This window comes from Taudactylus pleione, unplaced genomic scaffold, assembly GCF_031769625.1.
Source record: "Taudactylus pleione unplaced genomic scaffold, aTauple2 ptg000481l, whole genome shotgun sequence".
NCBI lineage: Eukaryota > Metazoa > Chordata > Amphibia > Anura > Myobatrachidae > Taudactylus > Taudactylus pleione.
In genome coordinates, this window is record NW_028284883.1 from 1573257 (window position 1) to 1586084 (window position 12828).

The 12828-nt window shown below is 41.1% G+C and overlaps 2 protein-coding genes across 2 annotated transcripts in view; one reads left to right on the top strand and one right to left on the bottom strand.

Annotated features, from left to right (window-relative positions):
- Nucleotides 1-6945, bottom strand: part of LOC148502833 (cytochrome P450 2F2-like) — a 44554-nt gene extending 37609 nt beyond the window's left edge. The window contains exon 1 of the mRNA XM_088449321.1: nt 6843-6945. The gene's annotated coding sequence lies outside the window, so the exon portion shown is untranslated. The remainder of the gene's footprint in view (nt 1-6842) is intronic.
- LOC148502834 (cytochrome P450 2C5-like) overlaps nt 1-12828 on the top strand; it is a 38880-nt gene that overhangs the window by 1634 nt on the left and 24418 nt on the right. The window contains exons 2-3 of the mRNA XM_088449280.1: nt 6024-6189; nt 9649-9798. Of these exons, the coding sequence (XP_088305406.1) occupies nt 6024-6189; nt 9649-9798 (316 nt within the window). The remainder of the gene's footprint in view (nt 1-6023; nt 6190-9648; nt 9799-12828) is intronic.

Consider the following 12828-nt stretch of genomic DNA (forward strand, 5'->3'; position numbering starts at 1 on the left):
TTGATGTCAGAAACGACCAGCGGGAGCGCGCATCCCTGGTCGTTTCCGACATTATACTGCACGATTTATTCACGTTTAATGAGCGATTGAATGATTACGATGTCTTAATCGTTCAATCACTCATTCTATACACTTTTGGACGTACTGTATAATAGCAGCAGAGATTTAAAGCATCTACATTACAGTTTTTAATTGACAGAAACAGAAAGCAAAGTTACAATATCTGTTATATATGTTACTGGCGAAGCTCATACATGTTATGTGAATTCATTTCAGTGGTGGAACAGTGCATATTATATTTTCTGGGGAGGGCAAAATGATGCAGTTGCAGCCTCCTGCACTTATTAATATTATGGAGAACTGGACTCCAAGATATGTGGTAAAGATCAGTCACCTCTATTTTAACACTGCAGTTGCTGTGAAAGGTGTTATATATTATAGCGTATTCACTACAGTGAAGCAATCAGGAAGCGGACAGTATGTAATCCCGACCGCCGGCTTCTCGACTGTCTAAACCCGGCAAGGCACTGACAGGCGTTGATATCCCGACGCCTGTCATTAGACCTATGCCAGGAGCCCGACACCTGGCTTACCGATCAAAGGTAAGCCGGACGCTGGGCGCGGACAGCCGCGGGGGGGGAGAGTTAGGTTAGAGGCTCCCGGGGGGATTTAGGGTTAGGCACCCCCCTGGGAGGTTAGGTTTAGGCTAGGGGAAGGGGGGTTAGGCACCCCCGGGGGGAGGTTAGGGTTAGGCACCACCTCCCCCCCCGAGGGACTTAGGTTTAGGCAGCAGGGAAGGGGGGTTAGGTGGCGGACAGCGGTAAATCATACTGAATTCTTCACTACATGGTCAAATAGGTCACTCCCCTACTGTATATCAGAGAACATATAGGGCTTGAGGGAATGCTTTCCTGGGTGAGGCGAAACCATGAGCGTTCCTGTGTGGTAACTGAGGGTTGGCCTCAAGTGAATGCAAAAAAAGTCAGTATCATGGGCATGCTACGGGAATGTCGCTGGCGTGTCAGTGTAAGCGGCTAAGTTCTCTTACACACAGCCGCAGCCACAGAGACCATGTATAGCCTGAGTTCAGAAGGAGACACTGCACCTGCCATAAGCTTGTGCAAGTGTCGATGGTGAACGCCATGATGCGCCTATGATGGTTTGTTTAGATCCACCACCAGTGTTGCTGCATCCATGGGCATTTAAAGTGGGTGGCGCAGGGCTTGCACAGTCTGTCACATGCTAGTAGATGAGGTGAAGGCTGAAATTAGCACATTATCGCAGCTGCGACAATGCAAAAAGTCACAGCTGCAAAAGAGTGCATCTCTGAATCAGGCCAACAGTGTATCGGCATGATCTATCAGTCACTAAAGAATGTAAAGAAACTCGCACCAGGTTACTGAAAATAAATGATGGGTAATCCTATAGCTATCACTATAGAGTCCAATATTTTATTAAACTATAGGTGCTCTATACAATAGGTGCTGCCCATTGATTCAAAATAGTTAGCTTATATGTACAAAGAAAAAAAGGAAACAGTTTTGATACGGGTGCACTCAATCCCTCCTAATGAATAAAATACTTTAAACTTTATTAGATATACTTTAACATTTTTTGGGCTTGTCGAATCAAAATGATGATGCTATTTATTACTTTTTTTAATTCAAAAACTTGCACATCTCTGCAGTATACCTGTGCTAATTACTTCTCAATTGTATGCAATATTCACACATTATTATCAATGTGCCCTGAAATAGGGCCTCATAAAGCAAAATATAAAATAGATAATGCAAAGATATAGAGTGATAGAAAAAAAACAAAAATTGTGAAGAAAATAAAGGCCCTCATTCAGAGCCGTACGCTCTGAGCAGAGCGCACGCTCTGAATGAGGGCCGCCCTCCATAAAAATGGAGCGTCCTCCTGGACGCTCGTATAGCTGTGGGTCACCACCCACAGCCTATACGAGTGTGCAGTTTGATGGCCGCAATGGTCGTGACCATCGCGACCATTGAAACTGCAAGCCGGAGCCTGCGGTTGAGGTTTTCAACCGCAAGCCCCGGAGTGATTTTGGCTCTATCAGAGCCAAAATCACTCCCACTGACATCACTAGTGATGTCAGTGGGCCGGCTTCTGACGGGAGGCGTTCCCGTGGGAACGCCCCCGTCAGGGAGGCACGCCCACCAAAGGGGGCGTGCTGTCAATCAACATCGACAGCACGCCCCCTTTGATCAGACACAACGAGCGAAGGAAAGTCCTTCGCTCGTCGCGTATGGCGCATGCGCACGACGGAGCTCCCGCCGTCGTGCGCATGCGCAGAGCACAACATCGACCCACTTGCGAGCGGACAGCCGCTTGCGAGTGGGTCTGAATCAGGCCCAAAGTCTTTTTAAAAACAAGGTTGAGTGCTGTCTTTTTTTGTGGATGTATAATATTATTTAGGATTGTGTGTGTTGTTGTTAATGCAAACCAAATAATTCCAAGTAAAGGTGACTCAGTCCAACAATTATATATGTTAATCACTTAATCTATTCCTAATGGAGAGCTAATATGTGTTTTGACTGTTTGCTGATATAAATAGTATCTCTTATCATCAACTGTTACATATCAGTACACATAATATCTATTGTATCATTTAGTTGGTCAAAGAAATACACAAATGTTGCCAGTATCCCACATCTGAAGGGAAGCTAGTCATTTCTATCTCAGGGACAATGATCTAAACTAGAGGTTCTCAAACTCGGTCCTCAGGACCCCACACAGGTCACGTTTTGCAGGTTACCCAGTAGGAGCACAGGTGTACTCATTACTCACTGACACATTTTAAAACATCCTCAGGTGGAGCTAATTATTTCACTTGTGATTCTGAGGACACCTGCAAACCATGCACTGTTTGGGGTCCTGAGGACCGAGTTTGAGAACCTGTGATCTAAACCATTTATGCAGCAGCTTAAAGCTGCTATATATTTAGAGATCTATTTCCTGGGTTTACCACAGTATTTCTCAATTATCTTAAGTGATAATTCTAGTTGAATTTCAATCTTCATATGATGTACAGTACTAGATATTATGGTTATATTTTATAAACTAGTGTAAGGCCATTTGCAGTTGCAATTTTATTACCATTTACATAGCATTTAGTACTGTCTCAAAAATAGAATTGATATATCAGTGTTAATTAGACCTTCCGTACTGTCTGCTATAAAATTCCATCAGTATTTGGCTTGTATTGTCCTTTAACAAACATATGCTGGAGTATAATACAGCTTTTACACCTAACTTCCGGGATTGACCCTGAGGTTGGAACATGGTTCCAATCCGGATCAGACCCGGAATTTAGCCGGCACTGACCCAGGATTTTCCCAAGCCGACGCCATTCACAACGGAGCCGGGTCTGCATTGACCCAGCTTTTCCGGCGTTGAAGTGGACGCTTGGGGATAATGTCATCTCCAAGCACCTCTGAAGCCGGCCAATTGGATGGCATGCGGCACGATCCAGGTCACCGTGACACGGATCGCGCTGTTTACACAGCAGGGTTTCACGGGTTATTTCTGTGTTAAACCCTGCAAGTTACCTGGGTTGGATTGCCGGGTCACTCGACCTGGCAATCCAACCCTTTCCCCTTTTACACCAAGGAGCTACCCGGGTTAACCCTGCAATAACCTGGGTTTTAGCTCTGGTGTAAAAGGGGTATTAGTTATACTGATATACCTATAACACTGGAGCAGCTCCACATACATCTAATATATCAGTGGCTCACACGCCTCACGTACTGTTTGCAATTACAACAGATCTTGTTCATATTTTAGTGATCTTTAACGGATGGCACTTTCTCAGTCTTTACACCACAACATATACATATATTACATTTATCACATTAGAAGACACGCGCACGGCAGACGCCAAAGCACATTTCACTTAGCCAGCTCTCCATTAGGAAGAGATTAGGTGATTAACATATATAATTGTTGGACTGAGTCACCATTACCTGGAATTATTTAGTTTGCATGAACAACAACACATCCAAAATAATATTATATATCCACAAATAAAGACAGCACACAACCTTGTTTTTAAACAGACTTCATTGTCTTCACAATTTTTGTTTTTTTTCTATCACTCTATATCTATGTATTATATATCTATGTATTATATATCTATTTTATATTTCGCTTTATGAGGCTCTATGTCAGGGCACATTGATAATAATGTGTGAATATTGCATACAATTGAGCAATAATTAGCACAGGTATACTGCAGCAATGTGCAAGTTTTTGAATTAAAAAAAGTAATAAATAGCATTATCATTGTGATTTGACAAGCCCAAATAATTTTAAAGTATATCTAATAAAGTTTAAAGTATTTTATTCGTTAGGAGGGATTGCGTGCACCTGTATTAAAACTGATTCCTTTTTTTCTTTGTACATAAATGATCTAACAATCATTGTGATTTATATCATAATGAGGGGAGAAAGAACAATATATAATTTAACTGTATATATAGTACACACAAAAAAAAAGCACACAGTAATGTCCTGTTAACAAAGTTTTTTTTAAATTAGCAGAGGCAGCATAATAGATTAACCAAGCAGCATATCCTGCAACAAACATCCTACACCCTCTTATCTATCATACACATATTTCCTTTTGTCCCTTAGAAGATTAGAAGAGTAGGTTTACAGAGTTGTATTTAAAAGACTAGCACATTTAGAACAAATAGACTCCATCTTTAGTTAATAATATTTTATAATATTTTATTAACTCTTTAATGTCTCATTGTGACCGGTGGTGGGGGGGGGATTTACTGTACATTTTATCAACAGGTACAGTATAAAAGGTAATTTTACTGTCATATGCTGCAATACTTGCTAGTGCCACTGAAAGCAGGGGTGTGATACTAAAGGTTGACAATTATTTGGTCAACACCAGAAGGTCAACATGGAAGCATGTTGACATGACAAAAAGTTGACAGTAGAGTAGGTCGACAGGTACTAAAGACAAAGATTGACAGGTTCAAAAGGTCATCATGGAAATGGTCAACACAAAACTGGTTGACGCATATTGTTTTGTTTTTCTGACCCTAATCTTCACCCTACCCCCCCTCCCTTGGTGCCTAAACCTAACCATCCCCCTTGGTGCCTAAATCTAACCACCCAGTAAGTGCCTAAACCTAACCGTCCTTTCCACAGCCTAACACAAACCCTCTGGTAAGTGCCTAACCTTAACTCGAAGCCTAACCCTAACCCTAACCCTAAAAAAAAAAAAAAATATGTTGACCATTTCTGAGTCAACCTTTTGAATTTGTTGATCTTTTGCACCTGTCGACCTTTTCTACTGTTGACCTTTTGTCATGTTGACCTTCTTCCATTTTCGCCCAAACCATTGTCGACCTAGTGTATGCCACCCGAAAGCAGCTGTTGCCACAGCATTATGTAAATGTTTTATTTAATACTGCTTAATGTCCCCTGTCTGATCCAGCTTTTTTCCAACCAATCTTAATTGTTTGTAACCCTCACCTGACTTTGAACCTGTGCCGACCTTGTGCCTGTCTATGGGCACTTTTGTGTGGGATTTCTGATCCTTTTTGTGTCTGCTACTCCCTAACAAGGCACAATTGTAGCCTCTGACTTATCAATTTGCAAGACCCTCTTGTGGAGACCAGACACTCATTTATACAACATGTATAAAATTGATATGACACAGACAGCTGTCTAATGCCACAGCCTGTGATATCTCCAATTCCCAGTTTTTGTAATGTTAATTTATTGTTTGTTAAGTTTTACAAAGTTCCCGATTTCATGCTTATTCTATCACTTTACCGTTTAAATATGCCATGAATTATGGATTCTGTTTTATTTGGTACCAAACAGCTTAAACTAATGAAGGAACCAGGTTCAATGGTCAGAATTTCCCAACACTAAACTATAATCTATCATACTAACACTTCTGTGTATAAATACCTGCGCTAAAGGGTAAGTTGCATAAGGGACTAATTTGTGCACTGTATTAATTGTTTTCTGTATAGCTCAGTGAAATATATGGCCCAGTGTATACTATTCACATGGGTATGGAACCAGTTGTGGTGCTCTGCAGCTGTGATGCAGTGAAGGAGGCTCTCATCGAATGTGGGGAAGAGTTTGCTGCCAGGGGGCACATGCCACTGCTGGACAGGATAAGTTCTGGAGGACACGGTAAGGATACAACTAGAACAGTGAAGTTCATCTTATGGCCTCTCCTCAAATGTTGGACTTGATTTATTTTAATGGTAGCAGTTCAGCCAAAGAATTGCATATATTTACCAGGGCTACTGTTTAATAATAACTCTAACCCAAGCAATACATTCTAAATTCATTATATTCTTACACTCACCTTATTCTGGCCCATTGCAATGCAACAGTCAATTTTTTATTGCACTGTAGCCCTAGATAAGGCATCTCTGGAAAATATCACAAATGTGACCTTATTCAGGTGGGAGAATAATGCCAGTAGGCTGGATAAAATTAGGAGACGGATTATTCATGTGGGCACTGTCGCTTCATCAGAGTGAAGAGAGGTCAGCAAGAAAAGGGCATAGCTATCACATTAGACAGTGCTATACTGCCCATTATATTTTTAATAGAGATGAGCAGTTTGGTTTTGACTCAGTTCTTTTCCCCAAATTCCCCAAATCCAAGTTCGAATTTGTTCGGCTTTATCTCATTGGCTATCCAAAACACTTGATAACCGGATAGCCAATAAGATTGTTTTTTTATGAGCTCTTTTTGAGATCCAAACATAACTAATTAAAACCGAACTACTTATCTCTAGTTTTTTCTTTAAAAAACAGCAGCATTGTTGCACGTACCTCTGTTATTTTTTCACAAGCACAACAGCATGAAGTGTGTAATACCTCCCGACTGTCCTTGCAGTTGAAATGAAGTCAGGACAGCACAGGATAGCACATTAAAACTGACGCTGTCACACATGAATCAGGACATTTGGCAAACAGTGATGCTTTCTCATAATTGTTCCTGCAGCTTTCGTTACTTGTCACTCTCATTTCCTGAACTGTTTGAGCTCTATTTGTGTAAGGCATAAGTGCTATTAACCTCATGAAAAACAAATGAGTCATATGCTTTACTTACTCTAACCTTCACTGACATTAAATCAATAGTGCCCATATTTATTAATTAGGGTTAGGGGTAGAGAGAGGGGGAGGGTTAGAATACCGACCAACAGGTGTCGGTATCCTAACAGTGTCAGGATGCTGGCGTCAGGATTGTGACTGCTAGGATCCCGAGCACTGGCATCATGTACCCAACTTATACCTTGTGCACTGACCAGTTAAATCTGATATTAAATAAATATCATTAACTTGTAATAAATGGTCAGGTTTCTTTGTTACATTAGTTTGTTAGACCCATATAGACCCTGCATTGCATTACTACATATATTGTAGAATCTGAAATGTTAAAACACTTTTATATGGTATCTGCAAGAAAGTAGTGGACCATACACATAACCTCACCCCTTTACATGCATCCCTCATATAGACATTACACCCCCTTTACATGCAGCCCTCATATAGACATTACACCCCCTTTACATACATCCCTCATATAGACAATACACCCTCTTTACATGCATCCCTCATATAGACATTACACCAACTTTAAATGCATCCTTCATATAGACATTACACCTCCTTTACATGCAGCCCTCATATAGACATTACACCCCCTTTACGTGCAGCTCTCATATAGACATTACACCCCCTTTACATACAGCCCTCATATAGACATTACACCCCCTTTACATGCAGCCCTCATATAGACATTACACCCCCTTTACATGCAGCCCTCATATAGACATTACACCCCCTTTACATACAGCCCTCATATAGACATTACACCCCCTTTACATGCATCCCTCATATAGACATTACACCCCCTTTACATGCAGCCCTCATATAGACATTACACCTCCTTTACATGCAGCCCTCATATAGACATTACACCCCCTTTACATGCAGCCCTCATATAGACATTACACCCCCTTTACATGCAGCCCTCATATAGACATTACACCCCCTTTACATGCAGCCCTCATATAAACATTACACCCCCTTTACATGCAGCCCTCATACAGACATTACATGCAGCCCTCATATAGACATTACACCTCCTTTACATGCAGCCCTCATATAGACATTACACCCCCTTTACATGCAGCCCTCATATAGACATTACACCCCCTTTACATGCAGCCCTCATATAGACATTACACCCCCTTTACATGCAGCCCTCATATAGACATTACACCCCCTTTACATGCAGCCCTCATATAAACATTACACCCCCTTTACATGCAGCCCTCATACAGACATTACATGCAGCCCTCATATAGACATTACACCTCCTTTACATGCAGCCCTCATATAGACATTACACCCCCTTTACATGCAGCCCTCATATAAACATTACACCCCCTTTACATGCAGCCCTCATACAGACATTACATGCAGCCCTCATATAGACATTACACCCCCTTTACATGCAGCCCTCATACAGACATTACATGCAGCCCTCATATAGACATTACACCCCCTTTACATGCAGCCCTCATATAGACATTACACCCCTTTACATGCAGCCCTCATATAGACATTACACCCCCTTTACATGCAGCCCTCATATAGACATTACACCCCCTTCAAGCAACATCATAACACTCTTTTCTTTCTCTACTTCAACCCTCATCATACCACCCATCCATCCATCCCTGCCCCCTCCTCAGGTCCATTCTCTAGGCTCCTTTCCACTTCTCAGACCCATTCACTCCCATTCAGTCCCACTCATCAATTTCCTCATCATTGTCTATTATCTTCCTATAGTCATATAGTCATCATCAACACTTCATCATTATTAACTCTCATTATCATTAACCCATCATTTCTTCATCATAATGAACCTTTCATTATTAACCATCATGTTCCATTATAAAACTCCTCCATTACTCATTTTTTATTACCTACGTATTGCCTAATTCGATTAAGTAGTCTCCGTCTTCTAGGCTGGTTTTCTGTGTCCACGATTCTTTAAAAGTTGAATGACTGGAGGTATATACTGTTGTTTAGTGTTACTATAGATTTAAAAAAAGAGTAGAAAACACATGTGCACACACACACTGGGGCATGGTAGATGGCAGGATGTAGAACACACATCTAAATAAGATAAATCCAGAGTTTTAGTTAATCATGGCACCTTTATCATGGTCTACCATAAACCAATACGGTAATGTACACATTTAAAGAAATCAAGAGCCCCAAAATAATGTCCCATAATATGGACACCATACATATATTGTTATATATATATATATATATATATATATATATATATATATATATATACAGATTTTGCATTGATTTTGTTACAATGATTCTAGTTTTTCTTACTTTTTGACCACCAACTTTATGTTTACAACACCCATTCAAGAAGATACTCACCTATGTTCTCATTGGCCTCTCTTGAAGCAATGTAACATTTCCATCCATACAGGCCTAACACTTAGGCCACCATTTGCAGGTTAGATGTACCAGTCAGATCCACACACTTTTTAGCACAATTACTGTGCGTTTCACTGTCCAAGTTATATTACACTATTTTTAGGGGTGGTTGCCAGCAACGGTGAGCGCTGGAAACAGTTAAGACGTTTCTCTCTCATGACCTTAAGAAATTTTGGAATGGGCAAAAGAAGCATTGAAGAAAGAATCCAGGAAGAGGCCCAGTTCCTAACTGAAGAATTCAGGAAAAGCAATGGTGAGTCCTCATACAGTAGTCTACAAACAAGATATTGGTGATTATAATGAGATTATTATGGGAACATAATTTGTTTTATGGCTATAAGCCTCCCTCTAACATCACTACACTACATCCAATCATAGCACACACTCCATGCTCAGGAAATCACTTATGAACTGTAAAATATCCACTCTTTAGCTTTGGACCTTGGCAATGATGTTCGGTGAGGTACCTGTAAATGGTTGGGGAAGCACTGGCTAGTGTCAGAGCCAGATTAACACATACATATATTAACCCGAGGGCTCATGTGGGCATTTTACAGATGTGCAGGAGTATATAGTGCTGGAAATTTGGTGTGTTTTGATCAGGGATGTGCAGTAAAAGTAGACAGGGGAGGCAGTGCCTCATCTGCCATACAGTTTTTAGTCCAGAGTTTTTGAGAAATATATTTATTTATAAGAAAAACACCTCATACAGTTGATATTGTAAATATAAACACAACATGACAGTTACAGTAGAAAAATGTAACACATTCCCGAATAACGATCAAAGAAAAAGAATACTTGAGAAACTTGTGGCAACAAATATATTAATGTATTTAGTAACCTGCCCTACCTAAAATCGGGGAGATCATCTAGCAAGCACCTCCATATTATACCAGGTGATCATTTTAACCACTTTTCTAACATGTTCCCTAGTAGATACTGGAAGAGTGACTTAATAGGGGAGTCAAATCATAAAAAAGTTTTTCTGCTCTGGATTCTACATCAAGGGAACACTTGATCCAGTTCATCTGGTATAGATAGACTAAACAGGTTAACATAAGAGAAATAGAAATAGTGGTTATTTATTTATTTATTTATTTATTTTATGAACAGTTTCTTATATAGCGCAGCATATTCCATTGCGCTTTATAATTGGAAACATAAATAGACTAAAACTGGGTAATAACAGACAGATATATAGGTAGGAAGGCCCTGCTTGCAAGATTACAATCTATAGGGAAATAGGCATTGATACACAAGGATAGGTGCTATATATTGCATTTTGGTCCAGCCAGAATGCAGAGTTTCTTGGAGGGCTGCATGTTCCAGTCACACAGAAATGTCGGCCAAATATCAGGAAGATGTGAGAGAAAGACAATGTGTGAGGTTATGTGTGGACTGTGAAAGGATATGTAATTAGATATGGAAGCTATGAAGGTTATGTGGGCGGTTCTGGAATCTGATAAGCATGCCTGAAGAGGTGAGTTTTCAGGGAACGCTTGAAGGATTGGAGACTAGAGGGAAGTCTTATTGTGCGTGGTAAGGCATTCCATAGAGTGGGTGCAGCCCAAAGAAAGTCCTGTAACCATAAATGGGAGCAAGTAATGCATGGGGATGAGAGACGCAGATCTTGTGCTGAGCAGAGAGGTTGGGTTGGGAGAAATTTTGAGATGAGTGAAGAGATGTACTGTATGTTGGTGTGGTTTGGTTAATAGCCTTATTTGTAAGTAAAATTATTTTATATTGAATACGGTAGAAAACTGGCAACCAATGGAGGGACTGACAGAGCGGGGCAGCAGACGATGAACATTTGGCATGGAAGATAAGCCTCGCAGCTGCGTTCATAATGGATTGTAATGTTGATAGCCTGTTTTTGGGAAGACCAGTAAGGAGACTATTGTAATAGTAAATGCGGGAAATAATGAGTGCATGGAATAGAGTTTTTGCAGTGTCTTGTGTGAGATGTGGTCAAATTTTGGATGTTTTTTAGATGTACAGTATGTAACATGATTTTGAGACAGATTGAATGTGGGAAACAAAGGACAGTTCAGAGTCAAGTATGACACCAAGGCAGTGAGCTTGTGGGGCATGGTGGATTGTCGAGTTATCAACAGTGACAGAGAGATCAGGTTGGTAACTTTTATTGCCCGGTGGAAATATAATTAAATCTGTTTTAGAAATATTAAGTTTCAGGTGGCGAGATGACATCCAAGATGAAATGGCAGAAAGACATTCAGTGATACGGACCAATACAGATGGTGATAAATCTGGGGAAGGATAGGTAGATTTGAGTATCATCCACATACAGGGCCTGATTCAGACCCGCTCGCAAGTGATATGCGCTCGCAAGCGGGTCGATGGTGGCCTTGTGCGCAAGCCCCGGAGCGAGCGCAAAAAGCACTCGTTCCGGCGCTCACATCCAAAAGGGGCAGCTGTCGATGTTGATTGACAGCTGCCCCGTTTGGAAGGCGGGGAAGGGGGTGGCTGAGCAAATGGAGGCGTGCCTGCCATTTGTGGGTGGCCCTACTGACATCACTAGTGATGTCAGTAGGTGGACTTCCTACTCTAATAGTGCAGGAAGTCCACTGGGGCTTGCGGCAATGATACCCTACCGCAAGGATCTCATCGCAAGCCCGATGGTCGCAATGGTCTTGACCATCGCGACCATCATCATGGCCGCTCGCATAAGCTGTGGGTGGTAACCACAGCTATGCAAGCGGCCAAGAGGCCGCAACAAAAAAAAACATGCCCTGGTTCAGAGCAAGCGCACGCTTTTTGCGAGCGGCTCTGAATCAGGCCCACAGATGGTACTGAAATCCAAAAGAGCGGATTAGTTTGCCAAGAGAGGTGGAATGTATCCACCGGGATAGAATCGTTTTCTTTGAAGCTGCCGCTATACAAGCCAATGATAATTTAATTCCCTTAGATATTCAAGATGGAGTGGAAGAAATATATTGATTCCAGAACGCCCAGAACATATGGACCTTAAAAGATATACCTACAGTAACTCATTTTTAATATAATTTTTTACATCCATCTAAAAAGTCTGCACCACAGAACAGATCCACATACAATGTATAATACCAACATCAGGGGTGGAACACTTAAAACTACTCCAGAGTGTTGACTATAAAAATTATCAGAATAATACAAAGAATATCTTTATAATATTTTCTTCAAATTTTCTTGTCATTTTTAAAATCAAAGGCCCTCATTCAGAGCCGTACGCTCTGAGCAGAGCGCACGCTCAGAATGAGGGCCGGCCTCCATGAAAATGGAGCGT